The following is a 27,003-nucleotide window of genomic DNA, read 5'->3' on the forward strand; positions in this document are numbered from 1 at the left end:
CAGGCAGCGGTGAGGGGCGGGGGCGGTGGTGTCTCACACCCACAATGCATCACTGCAGCTTACAGCCCTGCCACTGGTCGTGTAGGTAAATATGTCTGTCGCGTAGCCGCTGTTCGGGCACACGGATAACGTTTGGACTGGCCCTACCGCTGAAATAATACAGACTCAATGCAAGCCACATCTGTATAGTGAGACTCCGAGCGGTACGCGCAGTGCACCATGTCATCCAACGCTCAGGGTGAGTACCGACAAGCCGCTTTTGCTCGACAATGCTACGTTAGCTCTGTGGTTAGCCGAGGTAGTTAGCATTGGTAGCAAGCATTAGCCGCGAACAGTGGATGAAAACACAGGTGTTATGATTGTAAGCCACATCGTTATGTTTGGCTTTCCCCTTAAATAATAAACAACAAACGGATCTTATGTTTAGCATATTTAGTTCACGGCCTTTATCCACCGTTAAAAGTAAACAATCACTGGTGCAGTGACAAAAGGCCGCACAAGACCTCGGCCATGTTTAGCCAATAGCGTTAGCTTTATCTTAACGTTTAACGCCACCAGTTGATTTAGGCTTTAACTTGCAAATTAAGTGGTGAACATAAATGTATTATTCTATATCACACTCATACATTCGCGCTACCTTCTAGTCGCTGGCTAACGACAGCATGTATGTATATCATATTTCTGGTTTGTGGTTGTTAGCATCTGCGTTTGTGAATATCAGTAGCTAATTAGCTATTCTGTCAGAAAAGGGTAATTCGAGCGTCGTGATTGTCCTATGAATGCTACCCTTGATATAACATGTGAAGTATTGTACGCTTTTGAATTGAATTGTGGCTCCACAAGTCTGCTAACCTTGACCCCCGCAAGAACGAACAATTATTGGCAGAAGCTTGTGTTTTTGTTATGTGGCGCTTGGTGATTTGTGTAATACTGTCCTTGCCACCAGGGTTGGCGACTAAATGCATGCCCTGGACTGTGTGGTGTTTTTATTCCAAGTTTGATTTGATATGTAGTAGCAAAGCTACTCATTGACCCATACAATATTCACAGTGTTAAATACTGTAAAAACATACAGTATATGAATAGTTTATTAGAAGCAGCACTAAAACCAACGAAGAAATGATGGAATCTCCCACCTGACAAGTTGTAAACTGTAAAAACATATATGAATAGTTTATTAGAAGTAGCACTAAAACCAACAAAGAAATGATGGAATCTCCCACCTGACAAGTTGTAAACTGTAAAAACATATATGAATAGTTTATTAGAAGCAGCACTAAAACCAATGAAGAAATGATGGAACCTCCCACCTGACAAGTTGTAACAAATGTTGTTATATTTACATTTACATTCCATCCCCATGCAGGGTATTGATACCTTGTTGTTTCCAGTGTTAAATGCTATTATATGAATTATGAGTATATTATGGCAATGGTTGCAACATGTATGATTGAACAGAACTGTGTTTGAGCCATTAAACAAACATCCAGTTGTGCCAGTTTCACTTTCCTTTATGTACAATTATTTCAAGCCTAGAGACTGAAATATCATTAATTTTTTTTTATATTGATCTTGAAGACATTCAGTATCTATGTTAAACAAGCTGTCTAGATGTATAGTTTATGTCATTTACATTCAATCTACTCGATAAGAAATATCGATGTTCTCAGACTTGCATATTTATTGCCTACTGAATGGCTATGGTAATTGAGCATAATATATCACATGTCTTTTTCATGCATGGCAGAAAAATAAAAATCAATGTGAACATTGAAGATGAGGAACTGGGGCCTCAAGGGCTCTGTGTGTTGAGTGTTGCTGTAATTTGGCTCTGTACAGTCTGATTTTTCAAGGTAATCAAAGTGGTGACAGAGGTTGCCTTTTTCTGTTTGAGAGTTTGGTGCTGTTTAACGCTTTGGGCAAAGTGCTGTCATTACTGAATGTCCTTTACATAATGGAGTGTTTTTATATTAGAGCAACATATATTTTTAGATTGAATCCTGGCCAAATCATTGACTTCATGTTCAAGTCAGTAATATTTATTTCCCAGACAAGGCACTCTGACATGTCACAGCAGGGGATGTGCAGGTATAAAAACTAAAAATAACATCTGAATTTGCTTTAGCTGCTTTGGTCTCAGTGTTCTGGTATTGTGCATGCAGGGCTCTCTGTCACACTGTCATGGCTGAAACATACATGCCATCTCCTCTGCAGGTGTGTTCACACTGCTCACAAAATAATTGGGTTCATATTTACACAAGCCACACTCTACTATGCCGGTGATGCCATTGCTCTCCGACACTGTAGTAGGCACTGTGTAAAATTGCACAATAAGCACACAGAAGAAGACAACTTGATAAGTTCCCTCAGATTGGCCTTTGTTACAATGTTTGCAGTGGTATTGGCCTCAGCATTGTATAGCCAGTGTTTTGCTTCTGTGTTGCATATTAAGTCTGCTTGTTTTTGTTATGCATAGATTTTCAGTGTATTTCAAGAGACGCATATAAGTGACATTTGTCTGGCTGCAATTTATATAATAGCTCAGGCTTGTGGGTACATATGCTTGTTGGCTTCAGAAATATGCACCAAGCCTTGTTGGGACACAACAAATAATGGAATCAGTAATACCCTTGTTTTTTCCTGCTATATCGGGCTGTGTCTTTTTGGTAGCACTAGTATTCCAAATGCTATTGAATGCAAGGTTGACAAAACCTACAAAATAAGAGCATATGACACATGAGGCAGAGGTATTTTTTGTTGCTGTGTCGGCTTTATCAGTAGCTAAAATTTTATTGCCATGACGGTGATGTGAAATTCTTAACGAGAAACAGGTGTAACGCGCTGAATCAGGTGAAACGCGCTGAATCAGGTGAAACGCGCTGTCGACGTTAATTAAGATTTTAGCTTGTACATTTATAATTCACGCTGTTCTTGCTTAGATTTACTGCTGTTAGGACGTTAACTTGTTTCTACTGCTTATCGTATTGGTGAATATGATGTTACTTGTTTATTTAAGTATTTGATGTTAAATACTATTACTGTAGCACTTTACTTTTGTATGAATCTTCAAGCAAAACTTCTGTTTCAGATGATGACTTTGATGAGTATGACAAACCTGGTGCTGAGCGTTTCCGCAGGAGGAGAGGTGAAGACGATCTCCAGAGGTAAACAAATTTCTCATGTTCTCATGACCACAGGAAGAGTGTTGTACATAATTTGGAAAAAGTCATATCAATTGATCTAACCTGCTATTGGTTTTCTTTGCTTTTTAAAAGTGATTTGGAAGAAGAGCTGTTGGAGGATGATTGGTTCTCAGGTAAAAAGGTAAGATCAAAGAAAATCCCTTTTTGTGTGTTCACCAGCAAGATTTGGAAAGTAACATGAACAGTATTGGGTGTTATTGTTTGTTGATAAATAGATTTAGTAAATAAGTGAGCAGTGGGTTTGTAGCAGGTGGCTCCTCCACAGGAGGAAGTGTTGATATGAACCTGGAGGAAGTACAGTGGACAAAAAAAAGAACTGTTGACCTGCCCAGATTGCATTCACCACATGGGAATAAAGCATCCTTTGGGGTTGGAGGTGGTGCACTGCCCCCACACTTTAGACACGCACGCACGCACGCACGCACGCACGCACGCACGCACGCACACAAACAAGGAGTGGAACACAATGTTTAAAGATGATGTTTCTATGTTTTTGTTTCAAAAGCCCTCTGAAGCATCAGATGAAGAGTTGAATGATGACCTTTTGCAGAGTGACGATGATGATGTAAATATGAGGTAACCAGTGTTTTGTAAAGTACAGTGCAAAGGTCTCAGACCACCATTAGATTTGTTGCTTTAGCAATGCTTTAATGATCACAGTGTAATTGTTTTTTAACCCTTACCCTTGAACAATCGCCCAATAATGGCTCTCTTGAAATTGGAGTGGAACTGTAATTAATGTTATTGGTAAATTTCACAATTTGACAGACATAAATACAACAAAGCTGGTGGTGTCCTGAGACAGTATTGTTTTAATGGTAATACAAATAAGCTCCTCATCATACCTCATGTTTGTTTTCTGAATGTTTGTTTTTATTTAGTGGCCAGGATGTGAGCCTCAATGCGACATACAGCCTGGGCAGATCCTACGTGCAAGACAACTCACAGGAAGCAAACTACACAGATGCTGGTGTGAACCTGGGTGCAGAGGGCTATGAAGAAGGTGATGTAGAGGAGGAGGGGTACCAGCAGGAGGAGTACGCAGAGGAATATGGGCATCATGACAACACAGAGATGCCTGAAGACCAGATGGATTACACAGGAGAGCTCGCTGAGGGTGAAGATGGCTACCAGGATGTGATAGACATCCAAATCAATGAACCATTAGATGGTGAATTTCAAGTGAGTGTTCACACTTGCCTCTTCACATGTAAAAGCGTTTAGATCCGTTCACAAGCATGCACACACACACACACCCTCCCACTTCTTTTTCTCTTCAACTCTATTGCAGCCAAGAGATAGTGTCTGTTTTCTTGTCTCACTAAAGAGACAGTCAGGACTGAAAATCTATTCAGGAGAAGGAGATGTAGGCTGGTGTTTTTTTTTTTGGGGGGGGGGGGGGGGGGGCGGATCCAATTCATTATCACTTCCTGCCAGTTAATTTCTCCATCTTGCTGACAAAGTTTGTATTGACAGCTTGTTTGGTGTGAAGTAATTCTCTGCTGTCGCCTCTAAATCCCCGTGCCATTGTGACCTTGGGCCCTGTATCTTTTGGGGAGTAAGAAGCTGCTTTGTGTTGAGATGTGCTGCCAATCGTCGGAGGTTAATGTGGGGGGCTTTTATCTCGGGCTTTAGACTGGATCTGATAAAGTCTCATGCAGGTGAAAAGATTATTGACCTTCCCGGGGACACCCCATACAGTTTTCTAATGATTGATGTGAGTTTTCCCTTTTATTCGCTTCCCTTCCCTCTTAGCCCAGACTCGGGATCAAAGATAAGATGAGATCCATGTGCAAATGTCCATTATGGTCCATTTACCAAGGTGTGATGGTGTTTGTCACCTGACGGAGATATATTACCCTCCCTCCTTTCTCCAAACAAAGATAAGATGTTGACCTTCTTACTGTGAATTCACAACAAAAGTGGATGTCTATTTTGAGTTTGTCTGCTTGTGTGGATGTGCATTTATATTATGTGTAGCTGTTAACAAGGTCACAAAACTGCCTGGCCTCGACATTTTGTTCATCACGGTAGTGACTGAGTTCTGGAACAGTTTAAAGGATTAAGCTGTTGAGTTCCCCTGGGGCAGTCTGTCCATCTATCAGGTTTACTGAATGTTTTTTCTTTTCCACATTAATATGTGCAGCTGTTTTTCAGGTTAATGGAGCGCAACACCAAACACCATTGTGTGACCTACAGTCTGACCTTATTTAGCAGTGTATTTGCGTCAGACTCTGTTAAGCAGATAGTATGTTTGGAAAAACTAGTAACTGCTATATCAGCTGTGCAGTGTTTTTCTGGATATGTATTGATGTTTATATGAGGCTATTGTCTCTTGACGTGAACAGAAATTGTCTTATGAGTTGGGGGTAAAATGATTTGTCATCTCCCCGAATGTTTGCATCTGTGCAGTGTTTTTGGCATGGAGTCATGAACTCACCGTGCGGCCAATAACCAAGTGATTTGCGAGGAGTCAGTCTATGATATTTTCACCATCATTGAAGCGGGGAGGAGTGTTTTTATCTGTGCCTGAATTTCTGTATATCATGTCAAACATTTACATCTCATTGAATTTCAAATGCTGTCTGGAATAGTAATGAAGCCTTGCTCCCACTGTTATGGTAATTTGGTTGGGATGGGGGGTGCTTACACAATGCCTCCCCAAATCCTCTCCATAACGTTTCAATGTTGCTTTTATGCTATATGCTGTATGATTTCAATCTTAACATTTCTCTTTGTCTCTTCATAGATATTAAGAATCATCATTGATGCCAGTGATATTTATTCTAGCCACTCCATCTGTTCTCATTTCTTCACATGTTGTATTGTCATAACATATTCCATATGCTTATATATTGTAAAAGAATTGCTTGGCAGAAATAGATGACGACTTCAACAGAAACACACTTAAGAGATTGTGGATCAGCAATGGCAGAAATGTAGTCGGTCATTGTTGATCCTTATCAGTGCCTTGTTATTGCTTTACGTGTCAATATGTATTATCCATGTGATCTTTAAAGGATAATGAAGATCAAACCTCCTATGATGATGAACATGGAGTCCAACAGGGGGTGGCCCCCGAGGAGGAAGAGGAGGAGGATGTGCCGATGGGGGGAGAAGAGCAGCAGGAAGAGGAAGAAGCTGCAGAGACCTCGCAGGTTTTTGATACAGAGGTTCGTGAACACCTTCCACAAAAAAAAAAAAGTTTATGTTACTGTAGACTGAATGCATTAGAATCATCTATTTCATCATATGTTTAACAGACAGCTAACTCATGCTTTTCCTTTATCTGTCAATACATTACCCTTGGTTGTAGCCCAGTGTATAGGCCTCCCGTATTTATATTTATGGTGCATCCAGAGCATGTTTAGTTTTCAAGTTTTTCCAGACTAATTATGTAAATTCAAATAAAATGTATATTGTTAAATTGTATCTTTCATTTACTGCAGTTTCTCTAATAACACCCTATTTGAAGAACCAACCATTTGGTTTCATGTCATACAAGAAAAGATAATCTAATTTTAGAAGCTGAAACCAAATCGCTTTATATTAAAAAAATTGTGGACAGTTGATTTCAGACGACTATGGATTAAATGGCTAATTGTTTTGGCACTAGACCACAGTTCAAGGGATATGTCAGGAGAAACATGTCTCATGTGATGCACTACAGATTATAGTTAAGTGATTAAACAATAGTTTTTGTTTTTACCCCTGTGAAATGTCTTCAGGTTGAAAATGAAGCTTTGCCTGAAGAAGAAACAAAGGAGGAATCGGATGAAGAAGATGAGGAGGATGAAGAGTCCGGTCGTCTGCGGTTCAAATCTGAGAGAAAGGATGGCGTCGTTGTGCGCTTGGCTGATGCAGGCAGTAACCGCAGAAACATCCCTGAAACACTAGGTAGTATTGTTATTGACCATTGATCCATTGACAACCAGAGTTAATTTTGACACATTTTCTGACCTTGAGTTATCTGTAATACATTTACAATAATTTTCTCAAACCAGGATAAAGTTTTACTAGATTGTAAATCTAAGTGCTTTGTTTTTCTTTTCTATGTGCCATCAGAACTATCGGAGAAAGCCAAGCAAGATCTGAGGGAGTTTGAGGAACAAGAAAGGCAGAAGAGGCAGAACCGTTATGGTGGACGAGGGGGGAGAATAGGCGGAGGAGGGAGAGGAGGCAGAGGAAGAGGAGGCTTCCCAGGCTTTGGAATGGGAGATTTTAGAGGAGGACACAGAGGAAGAATGAATGACAATCGGATCCCTTTAATGGGAAACATGGGGATGCAGGTAAACCACAGTAAACTCTTCCACCTGAACAATATTACATTTATTATCTGTTTGGCTACACAGAAAATAATGCAGAGCTTGGTACTGAACAAGAGGCTTTTAAAAGATTTAGAATATTCAGAATAGCTTTACTTTTTAACCTCTTGTGTTCATCACATTTACAGCAAGGCTGGATGGCTTTGTACTTGAAATGTGTTTTGTGCACTGCTGATCTCATCACTGTCTCCACCTCGTGTGCACATGACAAAAGTCAAAACTCTTTGCCTCCCTGGATCAGTGTTGATATATGGATTATAGCAAAGCATCTGGCAGTAGTCCGTTTAGGCAGTATTATACAAATTAAATTTGTTCTTTGCCCTGGATTTAGCTTCTTGTAATCTTTTATTATTTGAAATCACTTCATGCATTTAATCCCGCGATTTACAGGTCTCATCAATTCATGCAAGACCTTTCAAAAAACCTTAAGTCTGTGTTACTTAAATAAAAACAAACTATTGAAGATGATCCTCACAACAAGCTCAGGACTAGTCGTCATTATCATCAGCTTTAACCATGAAAGACACTATTTTCAATCTTTACATAATATTGATTTGAATAAATCTATGCCTTTTAGTAGGTCTGTATTATGTAAAAGTGCACACAACAGGATTTTATATGAGTTCATACACTACAAACCTAAGGAACTATTGTGTCATAATTCCTCCCAAGGTAGCATGACAGTTCTCTTATTTATTAATACAAATTGATTCCGTAACCACTGAATTAATGCGCCAAATGTTTATCAGTTGTATCTTCATATATTTTAATTGTAGGAATTAGTATGGCTGCTTGTGTTGCTCTTTGTTTTATATTCATAATAGCTGTAGCTCACTCTAAAAGTTGTGTTCCCAAGATAACCTTCAGTTTTCTATCACTATATAATTTACTAAATAAAGAAAATATTCTCTCTTAATCATTAGGGGAGACTTGAACTAAACCATGTTAGAATACCATCTTCAGTTTTGCTGTTGAATTGACTTGTTGGCATGTCATTGCATGGCTGCAAGCTATGATATCAGAATCTTCCCAGAAAGAAATGTGTTTTGACAGGTTGTTTTGGTTTTCCCTCCTCTCCGTTTCCCCATCTCCTTCCAATTAGCAGCAATCCTCCCGAATGCCTCCTCCTCATCAGCAGCACCTGCAGTCCCAGCAGCACCACCCTTCGCGTCCAAGAGGCCCTCCTCCTTTCCAGGATCTTGGCCGCCCACTGGCCCAGCAGCCCCTTCAGCCCCTCATTCCCCCACACATGAGTCACCGCTCCCCATCGTTGCGCCCCCAGATGGAGCCACCACCAAGAATGATGAGCTCCCCGCCGCCCAACTTCCCCCAGCATCACCAGCAACCTCCACAGCCTAAAAACATCCACATTAACCCCCATTTCAGAGGTCCCACATCCTCCTCTGTACAAGGTAACTTAATTAACCATCGCTCAGAATGCCTTTCTTATTTAACACAATTGACGTCAATGGCAGTCACCACAGTCACCAGTCTGTGATATTAAAACCTTTCATCTCAATCAGCAATTCTGACACCTATGCAATAGTGAGGTGATTTATTTAATAAAGAAAATGCTCCTAATTATAATTTTTACGTATGTAAATGATATACTGTGATCTCTGATCTAACTCGGGTGTTTCAAACCTCAGATCAGAACCCCATTTTTGGTAGCCGACTGTCTCCACAACCTTTTTTAGGCTTTGAAGTCTCTGAATGAACCCATGAGGCTTCAAACAGGAACTGAAGCGTATTTGTTTATTCATACCTCCCAAACTACACAGACTGTTGTGCAACCAACAATATGCCAGTAACAAGAAAAAAAAAGTGACATCATAATCTATTTGACACTTTGTTTTTAATTTTTCATTATGACAAATGCGTTAACTGTGTTTTTACGTCTTCACATGCTTCTTGAGTGTAGTTTGTACCACAGTTGTGTCATTTGTTATCATTATTTTGGGAGAAAGGGGAGCATTGGGTTTGATGCAGCACATTTACCTGCAAAAGCAAACATGACAGAATTCTGCTAACTGAGAAATTACATTCAAAGGGTGTATGAATTGCAATGAAAGAGTGAATAATTGTGCACCACCATGCTGTCTCAAGTTAATTATTTTTGTCCTCAGCATTGAAGTAGATGTTTCTAAGCACTTGCTATGAAAAGTTGATGTCATTGTCATTTACCACTCGAAAAGATGAGAAAATTGAAAAGATTCATCATCTTTGTTGAGCATAAAACCCCCAATATTTTTTTCCCAAATTGTCCTGCCTTAATTTATCAGTAAGGTCCTCAGCTGAAGTGTATAATGCTGTTTTGGCAGTTATCCTTTCACTGTCCCAAAAGGTGTCTAGATTAGAATGTCATTTTGTTGCTTGGTTGAATGACAAGTGAATAGCTCTCTCAGCCAGTAATGGGCTTATCCTCATTTTTTTTCCTGGCGGCATCACCATTCCATTCCCTGAGATGGGTTTATCTGGACTGTCTGTCCAGGCCAAGATTGAAATTTTGTTAGTAAAGCATGCGTGTGTGTATGTGGGGGTGTGGGTTTGACTCCTTAGAGTAAGACATGTTTTGGAAGATCAGGGATTGCCTCTGGTCATGATTAAATGTGTGTGAGTGTCTGTATATATGTCTATGCTTGTTTATATATTTATTAAATTGAATGTTTTCCAGTTGTGGATGCTCACACACAATTACAGTAACCCTTATTTTGAAGCAGCATGCCAGCAATGTGGAATTGCAGTCACCGTGCCAGATGGTATCGAACAGCATATATCTTATTATTTTTTATTTGTTGTTTTTGGCATCATTCTTAAGGCGTTTAATGTTTCTTTGAGCTTTGTTTTCTGTGCTCAGCTGTTGAAAGATGTGAGGAGTAACTCCGAGATATTGAAGACATAGCATGGAGAATGTCTAATGATCTCTTCCCTCTCTACTGTTACCCCCTCTCTACCTACTACCCCTCATTTTCATTTCTCTCTCCCTCCCACCACCCCTCATTCTGTTGCTCTCTCTCTCTCTCTCATTGCAGTGCCCTTGATGCCTCCTGCTCAGAGCCAACCCAGACCTGCTGTGGGTCCTCAGAGGTTCCCTGTGAGTAGCAGCTGCTCCTCTCTTTCCCTTTTGCCTCACTTTCTCGCCCTGTCCACACGTTTAGCATTCTATTTTGTGAAGCTAATATCTCTACAGCAATTAGACTGTCCTTCCCTGACCAAATAATGTTAAAGCAAATCTGTAAACATTGATATGACTCTGGCTGCACAACTGAAATGCATGATAGTGGCTTTAGGCAGTAGACTTTTGGAGGTCGGAGCTGCAGTGGCGCGACTTAGTTAGCAACTCTTCATGGATGAGCCGGGGCTCAGGCTAGCCAGCTTGGCACATAATAGAATTGTGAAACCAGGATATATTGCCAGTTAAAATTCACTTTCCACAAGTTTGTGTCCCAAAGGCATGGAGGTCTATTTTGAACAGTGTTTGAATTAATGAAACATCGTAGTGGTTTGATATGGTTGGGTCGTGAGCCTCCTGCCTTTTTGCACTATATGTTGTGAAGGCTGAATTTCATGTCAGAGAAAAGGGATCTTAAGTTGGTTATTTCTTGGAAGAGAAGGTCCTTTATTTCACTCACAAAGAATCCATCCGAGAGATGACAGAAATGCCTTTAAAGTAATTACTGTATTGAGGGAAATGGCTCGCCAGCAAGTTAGCCAAAATGCCTGAAGTTACTCCGTCCTTCTAGTTAATGATGCCCAGGCATCAGGTGCTCCTGGTACTGACTGACACTTTCCTGGAAAGTACATTTTATATGGATTTATGCAAATAAGTCAGAGCAAAATTGCTGCATCCAATTGCATTCATGTGGATTTACAACCTTGTTGCCAAATGAACCAGACTTTCACACTGGAGTCAATTCGTTTGTCAATTTTTTTTATTTTTAATTACCTCTTCCATCCTTCATTGTTGGTAACATATTATCCATTTTCCCCGAGGTCGGAGATAATATTAGATATTGATAGCATGGTCACAGGGAGTTGTTTTGGCTCTTATCCCACAGTAGAAAGTGGAGTTGGAAGGCTACTGGCTGATGAGTAACATAGTGTTAGATTCCCCAGCTGTCAATTGCATTTAGGCTGCTGTTGCCAAGGACACAATTTGAAATGCAGGTGACATACCAGGCGGCAACATTCCATTTTCCAGTGGGCACCTGATTACTCATGATTATCATACATTATCATCCCATCAAATTTAATTGTTAAAAGACCAGGCAAATGGGGGGACATTGCCTCTAGTATTGATGCATTAAATTTCTTCTTGTGGAGTCTGGTTTTAAATATTAATTTCACTGCTACTTAAAGGTATTTAAATATTTAATCCGTTTAGATAATGGCATTCAGTTTAACCATGAAACAGAGGTGCCAGCAACTACACTAGTTGGGAAAATCTTAAGCTGTCATTTCTAGTTTTCAATACCTTTTTGCTCATTATGAATGTCTTATTGTGGTCTTTGTAATTAAATTCTTCCTTGGTGATGATTGTTAACGCCTCCTTGAACAGTTTCATCTAGGCTATGGAGTCTGAAAACAAAGACAATGCCTGAGGTCTGTGTAGCTTTTAATATGAAAATCTGGAACAATGTTCTGACTGATTCCTTGAATCTGTGACAACTGCCCTCTATTATATTTGTCTTGGTTATCCTGTCACTGCTCAGAGCTTTCCTAGCATCGGTTACATGTTAAGCACTCTGCAGCCTTTTTTTTTTTTCTTTTCTTTTTTTTTAAAGGATTAGAAGTGAGGGGATGAGCCGTGTTATTTTAGAGGTATTATATGGACACTAGAGTCCTCATTGTGCAAACCTGTCTGTCTGACCTTTTCAAAGAGTATGATTGCACCCCCATTGAGATCCCTCTGTCTTAGTAAGCCCTCTTGATTATTTTCTGTTAAGCAAGTTTTTGGGACTTTGGCCTTCTAGCTCTCTAACACCTCTTCTCTTAAATACCACTACACAGCAGCAGAATAAAGATGGATTAAGCCTTGATAGCATCTAAAGTAATTTACAATAGGCTTGGAGGAGGCATGCAGCCCATTTGTGGAAGTGCCACATGTTGAATAGCAGGTTAATGTTTCAACAGAGATGGATGTTTAAAAGAATAAAGAGACAGTTATGAGGGTGATTCGAAATCCAAAGAGGGATTAAAGGCTTGTTATCTAGTTTTTCTTTGAAGGTAGATGAGGAGTAAGGTGCTTGCAGTGAAAGCTGTCACCTATGCAAAATTAAAACGAAGGTGAAACAAATGTTGGCACTTAACCCCTTCTTAGTAGAGACGGGCTTTAATTCAGGCTTTTGCTCACAAATTCATGCTAAAAGGGTTTCTGTGTGTCTTTTTAATGATCCTGGCCCTTGAATTACAAACACATCCTACTCAGTGCAATACTCCACAGCAAATTCCCATTCTTCATTTGTTTAATTTGTTTGTGATGATTGAGTCCCCAATATGGCCTATAATTTATGAGTTTTGTGTTTTCTCAGGGACCGGGAGACTTCCAGCAGCGCATGCCTGATAATTTTGGTCAACCCCATCGGCCGCCTCATCACATGGAGCCCTATAGGAACCAGCCACCTCAAGGACCCCCGGACAGGGAGCCCCTCTTTATGCCGGGTGAGTCTCACACCCACACATAACAAGGCTTACAAAGCCCTCTTATCATAATGTTTAAATCAACTTGACATCAGCCCTGGCACTATATCTACAGGGGATGCTGCTAGCGTTCTCCTGCTGCTCTATTAGCTGCACTCATGTTAAATGCATGTGTATATATATACATCTGAATGAGCCTTGGAAAGTTGAAACATGTATTTAATGTATATATTGAGAATTTTCATTCCCAGTATTGATGCATAAGTAAATACAAGTCACTTGGTTGTTTACCATTTCCTCATGATAGAGTTGTCTCTCTTCTTTCCCTTTCCTTAACACGTTACATCTGGAAAGGGAGGTACTGATGTTTTGAAATTGGTTCACAGCACAAGAAACTGACATCTCTGTTGCACTGTTTGGTCTTCCCCATGTCGACACAGAGCGCGCAGAGTCGACACGTTTTCCAGGGCCGCACATGTTTGATCACCCAGGCCCCAGCCCTCTGATCAACAGCAACATCCACCAGCAGCAGCAGCTGCCTGGACCAGGTCACATGGGCTTTGGACCACCAGGTCCAGCTTTTAATCAGCCAGGCCAGGGCCCGCTAGGTCTGTTTCCAAGAGAACCCCCAAGACCCAACCACCCGCCCCACCAGGGTCACCAAGGAATGATCGGCATGAATCAACAAGATGGCCCCCCTAACCAGGCCAGACCCTTCATGAGCCCTCGTCAGCCGTTTGGTCAGCAGGGGAACCTTTTTTCCTCTCCACCAGTTCAGTTTGGGATGCAGGTACGACTAAGAGTAAGTGATTTTTTTCGAACTAATGACTGTTCTGTGTCGCTGTTACTGTAAAACAACAAAAGGGTGCTACCTCTCTATATTTTTTTTTGTATTTGCATGCTCTGTGATTGCATGCTCTTTCTTTCTTTCTATTTTCTCTTGCCTTTGACAGACTTGTAAAAAGAAAAAAAATATTAATATAGTTGTGTGCAAGAGTGATGACTAGAGTACTGTACACATAAATAAGCTTCAGTAGTTATATTCACTACTACTGAAGCTTTACAGAAAAAAACACTCATGTCTGTTTGGCATCTCAGACGTACACGAGCTCCCTCTACTGACTGAATTGCTGTTGCAGTCAAACATGTGGATACATGAGGTTGCAGGTTAATTATATACAGAAGGTGGTGACTGCAAAGGCTGTATCTTAAGAAGAAAATATGAGTAGAAGCATCCTCTTCTAAAGATTTATAATCTACAAACTGGATAATACAGTATTTGATGGTCATTTCAAACTACGGCTGCAGTGATTAATCGATTATTAAATTAATCTACTTTGATAATCGTTCCAATCAGTTTGAGTGTTGTTGATAATTAAAACAAGATCAAAACTCTTGTTTTAGAGAGCTTGTTTTAATTATCAAAAACACTCAAACTGATTGGAACGATTATCAAAGTAGATTAATGCGAATATTGTCTGGCTTATTTGCTCCATATAACAAAGAAATCATTAAAATGTATTTGTTTTGGTTGGTGGACAGAATAGGACTTATGAGACCACCATTTCGAGGTTTTGAAGACGCTGGCGAATATTACAGCATTTTATGGACCTAACCAGTACTTGATTAATTGAGAAAATAATCGACAGATTAATCAATTCTGCATGTTACTCATGTTGTGTTCTTTTTTGTTATTTCAGGGTCTGATGCATGGTCCCCCCGTTTCCCAGCTTCCACATCACGATTCACTGTCGCCCCATCAGTCCATGCACCACCATCAGCAGCATCATAGGCAGGAGTTGCCCCATCATCATCATCATCATCATCACCATCATCAGCAACAGCTAAATCTCGGTGAGCCTCGCCCCATGATGCACCATGGCCAGAATCCATTCCATCAACAGCAGGGGCACGGTAGCCCCAGGCAGATGACTCCCCGTCCTCAGAACCCCCAACAGCGCATCATGTCCAACAAACAGAGGATGGTGAGATATTTCCATATTAATTTATTAGCTTTTTTTTTTTTTAATCACACTGGGTCTGATTTATATCAGTCTCATTCAATTTGTATGTATTACTCTATCGCAATCATAGATGGAAAGATAGGACACTTTATTAATCCTTTGCAGGAAATTACAATTGTTATGGTAGTTCATTCACATCAAATCACACATAAGAGCACATCTGTAATCTAAAAAAGAAAAAATCTTCAAAATAATTGCTTACTCATGGAAAAATGACACAGTAAAAGATGTAAATGTATATTTAATTATTAACTCAACAATTATAAACTCAACACAAATTATTTACATTCTGCCTCTTCAGAACACACCTCTCTCCAAGCAGATGCAACCGCGCAACAGCAACCTACGGGAGCTCCCTGTAGCACCTGGCAACACAAGTATGAACACTGCCCACCCGCTCTCCTCCCCCGCTGCCAGGCCTGTTGCCAAGGCAACACAGGGGGTGCGTCCCGGACAGAACATTCAGCCAGTGCCTGACCATGGCAGAGGAAGAGGCCAAGTTGTTGCCAAGACTAAATTGCAGCCCGGGGGAGTGGGCAGAACAGTGGTTCGCAAGGAAATCCCTAGCACACCATCCAGCACGGAACCACAGGTCAGTTTTGTTTTTGAACTCGGGGAAATCGAAACATGATTGAGTTTATTTATGTAACGCACAATTGTTTTTTGTAAAGGTTTTAGTACCATTTCCTGTTAAATTCACTGACTGTGACATTGTAAGATCAACTGAGCTTATCAGTGTGCTGAGAAGGACTCCCATTTATTAAAACCCAATCATAAGGTTGTTAACAATACTCTCCTTTCATTGAAAAGAGCAGATCAATACTATTGCATCTTTCTCTTGGGTTTTGACTTTAATTGCATTTGAGTGTTAGGTTGAGAGAGGCCCCCCCCCCCCCAGACAAGTGGAAACACACGCAGTGATATTGTCAGCTTGTGTTTTGTGCCACAGGATCCTAATGAGGATGAGGAGACTCGGCAGTACCGTCTCAAGATCGAGGAGCAAAAACGTCTGAGAGAGGAGATCCTGAAGAGGAAGGAGATGCGACGGCAGATGCAAGCCGGCGTCAGAAAGAAGGAGCTGCTGGATAGGCTTAATTCCCAGGCACCCAACACTCAAAGCCAAGGCCCCACTTCGCCGATTCATCCTGCACCGCAAAATCAGCAAACACCACACCCTGTGCAGCAGCAGCAGCAGCCAGAATTTAAACAGCAGCAGCCAGAATTTAAACAGCAGCAGCCTGAATTTAAACAACAACAGCAGCAGTTACAGCCACAACAGCAAAGACCGTTTCCCCAGAGACCCCAACAGTCCTTAAACCAGCCATTAAAGAATCCCAATCAAGAGACCCCCATCCCTCCTAATGGTGCTGCTCAGACTGTTACGCCACGTCCCAATGTCAAAGCACGTCTGCAGATGGTGAAAGGTGGGGCTCCACTTTCACAAATACCAGGGCCAGGTCCACAACCAAATCAGCTGCAGCAGCAGCAACAACAAAGGACAAGTGCTGTGCAGAACATAAACAGGCCCATCACTCAGGTCCAAAAGAACATACCTGTAATTCCTTTAGCGGGCCCTGGCCAAGCTCAGGTTCAAAGTCAAGAACCTAAACCTGGAGCAAAAAGAACTGTGATGCAGCGAGCCAAAAATTCTGGTATCGACAGTCAGCCGGTGCCGCAAAAAGTCAGAGTCTTCAAACTTTCAGGAGAGGTGAGCATGTCGTTTTATTTTAATTCCACGCTCTTTCTTGTTTTGGTTCGGCATTTATCTTATCTTCTACAAGTGACATTAACTCACTGGGGAAACTTGATAGTTTTGAAATGAAATGGTTGAAATGCCACTGATTGCCCTCACACCATCTATTTTGTTATCTAAAAGATATCTAACCTATGAGGATGACAAGATGATGTCTGTGTCATTTTGGCAAAATTGATCTGTTAAGAGTTTCCTCTCTTAAGCTGTGGTACCTGGTATTTAAGCCACAATGCCTTACATACACTTCACTCTGGAACCACAGAGTGGTATGGTATGACATTTATCTGTAGAGATGGGGACACCCCGTCACTGCTCTTAAAGGTTGGTATCCCCTTCTTTAAGGGCACAGAGTATTCTTCAAATAAAAAGACAGAAGCTTTGGAAAGGATAAAATAAGAATGACAGTCACACTGACAAAGTCCAGATTTACCTTCTATTTTATACCCACTTGATACTGCTGTGGCCTTAATTACACATTAATCTTTATTGAAAAACCACAAAGGCATGCATGTTAAACATTCATACTTGTCACTGATGAGGCATGTTGGTGGGATGTGATAGTATTTGAAATAAGCCTCTTTCCGACTCCCATCCCAGAGGATCAAGCTGCAGAGCCAAAATCGCAGGCTGGCTGCAGATGAAGATAACTGGGTGTCAGTGCCTTAATGGAAACCTGTGCAGTGTTATCTGATGCACTGGAAAAAGGGGGAGTTGGATGTGAGGTGGTGAAAGAGAGATGGAAACATAAGGACACAGCTAAGGCCTGTAGCCTCAGTGAAAATAAGGTTCTTGAGATGCTCCCTCTTCCACATTGTATTGCTGTCATCAATGGGAGCTTTACAATGTTATCTCCTCTCTTCTTTATTTTTTCTTGCTCTCTCTCTCCCTGCGTCATCCCTCAGTTGCTTTTTTTTCCATCAGCCCATCTCTCAGGTGCATGGCAACAAAAGAATGCCAATCCAAGAGCTTTGTAATTAATCTTTCTTGGTTGAAGGGGGAGCAACATAATACCTGTGTAAGAAAGTTGCCACTTTTGAGGATTTGGATTTGTATGGCTTAGGCACACAGATAAGAGGCAAATTATATTTTCATCAGGGATAATACAATGCAGCGCAAGACACAAAAGCTTGGTAGAAGGGGGGGGGGGGGAGTAAGGGGGATGGGGTGCGCATCGAGCTGCTGTCGTTCCAGTGTAATGCAGCTTAGCATTTGACGGGTGCAATCAGGAGCCGTGATTTCTATAGGAGGGATTAATCCATTTACTCTCAACTGGGGACAGGTCAGAGATATCGCCTCTTTTCTTCCCCTGTATTGATCTGTCACATCTCTCCGCAGAGTCGGGAAAGGGACGACCTTCAGTTCCTCCCCGCATGTCAACAGAGTTGAGCTGTGACTTTATTTGATAATGAGAACATCACCTTGTTGGGCTGATCTTTATTCCCCACAGCCTGTGTGATAGGGATCCACTTCCAATGATGGCACATTTTCAGTTTGCTTTGCAGACATGGTCTCTCTTGACAACTTGACATTTTCTTCCATGTTAGCAGTTATTTTTAAGTATTTATTTTAATCAGTGCTGTCCTTCATTATCATCCAGACTGGGAAGGGACCTGTGGCCAGTGGTGTCCCAGTCCAGCAACAAGACACCTGTGCTGCAGCTGCTGTAAATCAGGGTATCCAAAGGAAGGTTACCATGGCAGGACAGCCGCTACAGGGACCGGGTGGAACACCGCAGGATTGCCAAGGGGGCATGGGCAACCCACAGCAAAACAGGGTATGTCATAAATGGGCATCCACAGCCCTCTATGCAATCCTTTCATCTGAAATATATATTTATATGAATCATGCAGAGTGTAGGGTAATGGCAGTTCTCATATGAAAGAAGCCAAAATGTCTTGGGTAAAGTTGTCCTGTGCCACCGGTGCTTCCCTGGCATCGAGGCGACATACCAGTCGAGCAGCAGTGGTGGTAATAAGACAGGACAGTATGCCAGGTGCAAGAGTATTGACAAGCTGAAAGCAGTGTAACACACAGGGCTACACAAGGTCCCCTGGCCTCTTTGCACGCCTGTCACCACCAGGCTGCTGTCACACTTACCACACTCACTGATGCTGACAGGGTAAGGCTGCCACCATAACGCTTGCATGGCTCCTCTCCCTGTTTCCCCCACCCCCAACAAACACACACTCTACCTCATCCTCCTCATCCTCCTCCTCCCCCCTTGCTCTGCAGCTAAAGAAATGTACCTCTCACTCATAAGCTCATACAAAGATATGCCGTGCATCATGCTGTGATATTGTTCTTTAATGTACAAATATAAGTCAATCATGTAAAAGTGTGCCGTGTCTGAGATGCATGAGAGGAAATCGTAGCCTTTCAAAAAAATTGAATGTGCACTGAGAAAAAACAAAGACACTTCCCACATGTTTGAACACAGGATTAAATCATCAACATGCCTGTTAAAGCAGTCGGTATTTCCCCCGCTTTTCTCCATACCCCTTCCCCCCGTGTTATTTGTCCCCCTCATGACGGCAATTTTCCTTCACACCTGGCGTTGGTTGGTGTAGGTTGTCGTGTCGGGCCGGGGCCGAGGTAGAGGGGGTGGTCAGATGGGTCGTGGTCGTCCAGTGTCCACCAGACAGAGCCCAAGACTTGCAGAGAGCCAACGTTGCACTGTGTCCATAGAGGGACTCTCGTCATCCACAACTGAAGCTCAGCTGAGGAACCTTCTCCGATCCATCGGCCCCATACAGGTTGGTACCTGACCTTTTTAAGTTTGTGAACTTTACTTCTTCTATACTTAAGTTTAGGATTCTAACTAACATAATTCTCTGCAGTCCTACTATGGATAATGTTGTAACTAATAGTTTAACTATAATGTAATAGCTAAAACCACATATTATTTTTTAGATTTTGGCTTAGTATCTAGTAAAATATAACATTTATTGGTAGCCACCAGTCTGGCGGAAATAAAGTTTGGTTAGTGTGATCTCATAGCGCCCCCTGTCGTAGTGATTAGGTAGTGAATGAGTGTATCAATTTTCCTTCACCACCCTCACTCCCTCTTGTGGATAAGAGTTGTATTACACATTTGTTCTGTCTATTGCAGATGTTTAATATGATGCCCCAGCAGAGGAAAGCAGTTGCCACGTTTTCCAGTCCAGAGCATGCAGCAAATTTTCAAATGAGCTTCCACAGGTAATCGAAACCCCTTCTTTTCATCCTCCTGTGCCAGTTTAAAGATCACACGTTGCGATAGGTCCTTTATATCCTGCTTTGTGGAAAATGTAGTTTCTGCACAGATTGAGTATCTCAGAATCTGAGGAGCTGGTTCAAACGCTATTATCACCATTATCTCACAGGCACATGATTGATTTGTCCCACATTGATGTGTCGCTGATTGATGGATGAGGAGCACAACAGGTCCCGTTTCAAGACATCACTTTCCCCACCCGACGTGGGCTCTTCTCGTGCACGGCTCCTATACTCGGCATAGGAATATTTCCTCTGGCCTTTGGGTGTCACTCCCAATCAACGTCTCTGCACAGGAGCATCATTCATCATTTTTTATCTTATCAACGTGGAACAATGAACACAACAACTTTCACTCTGAGCTTACCTGTGTACAGCTTTGTCTACTATCTGTCCATTATTGTAAAGGGGGACTGGAGAGACACTGGACAGTTGATCCTACACTGATGTAGTTTGTGAAGATCCTTCATTGTGCAACTTAAACGGACACTAAGTAGAATACATCATGTGATAATGGTTGCTCCCCTCTTCTGTCAGATTCATAGGAACAAAAATGCTAAAGTACACAAAAACTTAATTATTCTAATGTGAGAAATGCTGACTATTTTGATTATTTTTTACTCATAACTCCGCGGTTGGTTTACATGCTGGAAATGGTTGTAGTAATAGCCTGTAGATGGCAGTATTTCATTACTTTTGGAGCTAGACGTTTTCCTACCCAAGCCCCAAAGCTTTCAGGTACAGAAGAGTCTTGGAGCAGTTTTTGGGTGAATTGCACCACTTAGTGGAGAGCTTGTATACTGGCACATTATGTGGATGATTGAACAGAGGACACATAGTAACAGTGGCTAAAATTAAATTAGCACTGGATGTGAAGATGTGTTTCCAGTTAGTTTTGGGAATTGTGAACGTGTAGAGCGTTAACTTCCTGTGCTGGTTCTCAGAAGACAAATGGTTCACATGAATGATAAGCTGGTTAAAGGAAGCAAACTCGGGAAATTTGCTCTTCAGTGAGAACGTTGTATGGTCTTTTAACTGTTATTATTGGACTGTGTTTTGGAAAATGCCTTTTGGGTTTTAGTTGTGTGGCTAATTATTAAGCTAGTTTGAGCGTTCTGATTTGTGCCGAGTGTGGTTGGACCGTGTGTTTGTGCGTTTGAGGATTTTTATGATTACGTTATTAAAGAATTATTTTTGGAATTTAATATTTGGCCTATTTGGTTCAAGAATTTTGTCACCATTTTGAATATGCTTGTCATTATTTGAGCCAGGATATCGTTTGGCTGACTGTCGGTTAATAATTTGACGCCTTTATCCGTCTTTATAACTTAAAATTTAGTTGGAACAGGGATTTGGACAAAAATGCCTTCACGCTAATCTACAAATGGAGTTATTTTGCAGTAAACCAGAAAAGTAATAGAAACTACCCAACACGATAAATACCCCTTATCATAACATGTGTTTATTGTAGATTCTGGCCTCTGAAGAACACTAAGGATTATTTTAATCCTACTCTTCAAATTTCTTTTCACAGTTTCAACTCTTGAATTCTCTGCCATTTTAGATAATTAAGATATAGCAAATTTGGCTCATTTGCTTTTCCCATAATTCTATTTTTTTTCCTTCATCTTCAAAGACGTTTTTTTAAACAGTCATATTATTCTTCATCCTTGTTTACTGGTAACGGAGTGAAATGTGTACTTGAAGGGATGCGATGCAGCAGGAAGGTGTGGGGGCAACTATTATCCACATAGTGACCATGTACATACATAGACCAGAAGCTGAACTCAACATTATCCTGTTTTTTTCCTCCCCCTCTCTTCCTCTTTTCTTTTTTTTTTTAGTTACTCTACACTCATATTGTATCAATTAAATGTTTTATATGTAAGTAAATGCTCACGTGTCCAGGCATACGTCAAGTTTTTACAAGTGTTTTTGTTTCGAATTTGGAGCCAAAGTGACTGGACCACATTTCTGTTTAAGACGTTTGACAACACGTTGAAGGCAAAAACAAGTAAATAAAAACATGGCCACATATACCGTGAATATGCAGGTATGTTTAGCTGGTCAAACTTTAGCCCAAAGATGTGTGGTTTTGTGTCATGTCCATGTGTCTGGTGCCTTTTACAATCAAGTACTCTTTTTTTATTTGTGCCACATGTTTTATCATTTATAAAAAAAATACAGGGGGTATAATCTATAGCCTCCTGGGTACTTTTAAAAACAATTACCAATTAAGAATCAGTGCACAACTCTTATTATTCATTGAAAGACTTGAGAGAATTTGGCTAAAGAAATGCTACCTCATAAAGATTAAGGGGAGTGCCACTGAATTCTGTTTGATCATTATAAAGGAGACATTTTCTTCTGTAAATTTGACCTTGGTGTCACACAAATGTGCAGCCCCCTCCCCCCCGACATGGGAAAGATGTAGGAATCGGCTTGGTGCTAACTAACACGCTCCCATATACTGTAATTGGCTGGTTAACATGTTCAAATCCATATTTCTTTTTTAATAGAAGTATCAAAACCCTGACCCTAAGGCTGTGCATCTGGGTGACATCACAGATAAGCTTCTCTGTACTGAATATGTTCAAAGTACTCGTTCATCAGTGGTTCACGAGCACTTGCATTGTTGTTTTTAGTGGCATTCCCCTTTTAATTTAAGACATTACTTGAACTAGTTAATCTATTTAGGTTGAAAACAAGTTGCACGCAGTGATTCTTACCAGTGAACATCACTGGACTCGCCGAATGATTTGAAGTAACTTCCTTTTTTAACTCCTTTTGTGAAATTTTAAGGTTGTGTGTTTTGTATGTTGTACACTTGTTCTGATTTCTTCATGTTTTTAATCTTTTTTTAATTTATTATGTTGAGCTGCACTTTTTTTGTTCTCTTTTCCAATGTGTATGTTCATGTTGTGGATTAACGTTGAACTTCAATGTTGTGGTAAATCCTATGGATTTGATAAGGTAATGGCAATGCCACTCATAGTGATCCTATTATTATTATAAGACATCTGGTCTTGTAGCGCGAGAACAGATTCATATTGGATCTATTTAGTTCCTTTATATTTAAGGTTTTAGGTATGATTATCTTTTCCTCAGTAGTTTTTCCTGGAGGAAAATGGTGCTCACCTTTACACCTATAACTATTACACCAAAAATAGTCTATTTAATGAGCAGTGTTTCATTGTTCCAGAAGGGTAATGAGACACTTAATCCACAAAGTCTCATCAGCCTAATGGGTACAAAGCTTTCTGGTGCTGCATAAGAGATGCTGTATTTGTTATTGCTTCTTGATGACTGGGGTCAAATGTGCAACACAAGCTGGCTCAATACTGATTTCAAACTTTTTCCCCCCCCCCAACAGGTCCAGTGATTAAGGTCGCTGGGATTTTGCAGACTTGGACGATTCAATAACTACTTCATTTTTTTTCCTTTTCTCCAGGTCACATCCAGAGCAGCAGTCATCAGTCGGAGTAGTTGCAAAATACACAGCCTGTACCAAGGGTTTGACATGTTTATAGCAAATCAACAAAGCAAAGGTTATAAGTTGGCCAGTTTAACTGGTAAATGATAAAAGCAGATTTGTTTCAGTCCAGCAGACTGCAAACCGTCTAATACCAGGTTTTATTTTATTTGTATTCATTTGATTTAATGTAGGATTATGAATCTAGTTGGAGTGTTTTGTTGTTGTGCTAAAAACTAGCTCATTGTTCATGTATCACTCATGTAATCACTTACGGCAGGTCATTTGACATTTGTGTTCTGCTGGTATTTAAACATGTTTTATCTGATGTGTGTTTTATTCCTCAGAGTTCTCAACAGTTAAAGTTACAATAATCAGTTTTTGCCTGTTTGTCTCGTTGCATATTGTAAACAATACGTCAGATATTATAGTTTTTTTACCAGCAAAATGTGACATTGTGTTGTCAAATGACCTACAAAATTGTCATTTTGTAGTGTTACTACAGTCCAAGTATTGATTACATGAGTGTTATAAATGGATCAGGCTGGATCATGTGAAACCTCTGGTATGGTCCAACACGTCTGAGGTTGTAGCAGCACAGGTGTTTCGTTTGAATAATGGTTTATTTCATCTTCAAAAAAAACAACCTCTTAGATTAACATGTTAATTTTCAGCAGTGTACTGGTGGGAAGAGCCATTTACTGTCTTTATCTGTGCCTCTGCGGCGTCACTCTTCCTACTTTAACTCACTTCACTCTGTGGATGTTTGTTTTTCACAGCAGCGCAGTTCGCAGCCTTTGGATGAAGACTTTAATTGAGCTTTCTTCCCCTCACTAAATAGATGTTAGAGTTTTGGAGCCATCTGCTTTTCTCGTCCTCACCACCTCTTGCAACTTCCTTTTACAGTTCTTCATCTTTTCCCTGATGCAACTTTTGTTGTTGAACGAACTTAAGACTTCTGTATCAAGCAGGTTGGCCTGCCTGGATTACCATTGTTTGTTAGCCCAGTGGCTGAAGGTTTCCACCTCTGTGACGACATCTGGGTTTCACAGAGCAGACACTTAAACTCTTAAGCCACTTTATGGCTTTCACTGCACCAAAGGTCATCCCGGCCTCTAGATTTTCATTGTTTGGTTGGATGCTGAAAAAGACACTTCACTGGTTTCCCCCCATCTTGAACACTAGGGTGCACCAAAAATGACTGAAAGATCCAAACCTGTTCGACCTTTGACTGTAAAACTTTGACAAAGCACCATGTTGTGTTTTTTTTCAAAACTGTCGCACTGTATCGTGAAGTAATCATGTTTTTGTCTTGGAACACTTACTGAAATTACTGAAAGTATTTCTGATAATGTTGACTGTGTTTTTGAAACAAGGCAAAGTGAATTTGAAAGAAACTCAGTTTGAGTGGAATTTGTTAAATTTCATACCAGAAAGAAAAGGAAAAATAAACTTTTTAATGAACACACTATGGCTCAGACTCTTTCATTGTGGAATTGGGACTGACTATTGAGACCAATTACTTAAAATCTCATTCTCTCCAGTTTTAAGGATTATTTTCAGGTGTGAGCAGATCAATACCAGTACAGAAAGTGAGGAGTATCTTCCTTCTATATTACAAGAAAAATAATGGTAAGAAAGAACATTACACGAGTAATGGAACCATATTTTCCATCTTTCCTGTCTTATTCATAAATTCCCAAGTGTCTAACTCAAGGTAATGTCTGAAACAGGCAGGTCATTTGTCCTGACCAGTGGTTGGAGACTTGGCTTTTGGTGTGGACCTCGTTACGGCTGGTGAATATTTGATTTTTGTTTTCACTTTGCTGTTGGCAGAACTTTGAATTATTCAGATAATGCTGAGAGCAAAATACAAACATCAATGTTTGTGAAAGGGTAAAATTGGTGGATGTGGATTGTGACCTGAATTTTACTGTTAAGAGAAGAAATAAAGTTAGTTGTGATGCTTTGAGAAAAATGTCCATGTATAGATTTCTCATGCTTGCTTGAGCAGTTCCGATTGTCATTGCTGACAAGTTGGACTTTTCCTTTTTAATTTTGGTGAAATTGGATTTCAGGACGAATCAACTGAACGCACACTTGTTTGTCCATCATTATCTGCTGCATTTATTTATCTATAGTCTATTTTTAAAGTTTGGTTCCTTATTCAACTTAAAGGCAGAGAAAGTGATACTTGCTGAGGATCAAATCCTCAGGGATTTTCCTCTTCCCTTCAGTGTAAACACTTTGGTCTCACACTCTCCAAAGTAGAGTAAATGTTACTCGTGAAAAGAACTGAGTGCCGGCGCTTGCAGAACTATTTCAGAAATGGCTTGAGTTTTGTTTTCCAGAACTACGCCAGACTCTTCATGTTTGCAAATGTCAACGTTTGTAAAAGCCGTTGTTGAGCTGCGGCAGACTGAGGGACCCCGGGGGATTAGCGGAGCCTCTGTTTACCTGCTCTTGAGGAATGCTGCCCTGCTCGGACGCTTTTGTATCTGTCAGGGACCCAAGGTCACAGCGCCAGGAGAGATGGGCTGCTTTGTCCCTCCTCAGAGTTTCCACCTCACAATATCAACAACACAACACAATGTGGGAGAGGGAAATGGAATTCCTGCTCATGTTGCAACAGTGTTCACAAACTCAGGTTCAGTGGCCGCCTTTTTTTTTTTTTTTTTTTAACCTTTGATGCATCTGGTGAAGGATGGCTGGGGAAAACCTGAAAATGCATATTATATTGATTTTTTTAATTTTTTTTTATAATTTAGTGTTTAGTTTGAACTGTTGAACCAAAAATCATGAAAATCTATCGAAACCAAAGTCCACCATAGTTTCAATCCCTGGCTGCTATTGAAAATATTATTGTGATATAAACATGGTTAGTTAATTGCAAAGAGAGACATTGCCATTGCATTGGATTCAATTTTAACTCGTTTTCAGATATCGGAGAACTTATTTTCATAATTCGCAAAACACAAAGGCTGCAATTTTATTCCTTTAGCTTTGATCGTACTATCTTCTGTGCCTAGTCAAAACTGCAACTTATTAATGCTGGAAACACTATTTACATATAGATATGAACTCTGAATCCTTGCAATTGAATGTGGAGAACTTAAAGCTGTAGTGTGTAACTTTTTAAGCGTAGATGAATGTCTGTTAAATTCAAACCACTGTGAAATTAGTTCACACACTTGTGTAAGTCAGTATTGCAGTGTTGTTTTTTTTTGTGTCTGTGGAGACACAGCAATGCATTTTACATCAAACCTGGTGGAGGCAGAACAGCAAAAATGTTTAGGGTAATCCCCGGATTTTCTGACGCATGAATGTGATGGAA

General features: G+C 40.6%; 1 protein-coding gene across 3 annotated transcripts; it reads left to right on the forward strand.

Annotated features, from left to right (window-relative positions):
• The first annotated feature begins 44 nt into the window (after window positions 1-44).
• Window positions 45-25,137, forward strand: rbm33a (RNA binding motif protein 33a). Of its 3 annotated transcripts, none has more exons than XM_058625844.1 (19): window positions 45-238; window positions 3,089-3,164; window positions 3,276-3,324; window positions 3,709-3,779; window positions 4,085-4,385; window positions 6,224-6,376; window positions 6,932-7,100; window positions 7,269-7,492; window positions 8,631-8,940; window positions 10,561-10,622; window positions 13,060-13,189; window positions 13,609-13,958; window positions 14,869-15,153; window positions 15,494-15,784; window positions 16,142-16,900; window positions 18,543-18,719; window positions 19,513-19,698; window positions 20,055-20,143; window positions 20,308-25,137. In XM_058625844.1, the coding sequence occupies exons 1-19, from the start codon at window positions 220-222 to the stop codon at window positions 20,354-20,356; spliced, it is 3,750 nt and encodes a 1,249-aa protein (XP_058481827.1). In that variant the 5' UTR covers window positions 45-219; the 3' UTR covers window positions 20,357-25,137. The 3 variants fall into 3 exon arrangements, with proteins under 3 accessions (XP_058481827.1, XP_058481812.1, XP_058481819.1); XM_058625829.1 differs by having other exon boundaries at window positions 46-238; window positions 13,609-13,970; XM_058625836.1 differs by having other exon boundaries at window positions 46-238; window positions 8,634-8,940; window positions 13,609-13,970.
• Window positions 25,138-27,003: the final 1,866 nt, after the last annotated feature.

The sequence above is a fragment of the Solea solea genome, chromosome 1 (assembly GCF_958295425.1).
Source record: "Solea solea chromosome 1, fSolSol10.1, whole genome shotgun sequence".
Taxonomy (NCBI): domain Eukaryota; kingdom Metazoa; phylum Chordata; class Actinopteri; order Pleuronectiformes; family Soleidae; genus Solea; species Solea solea.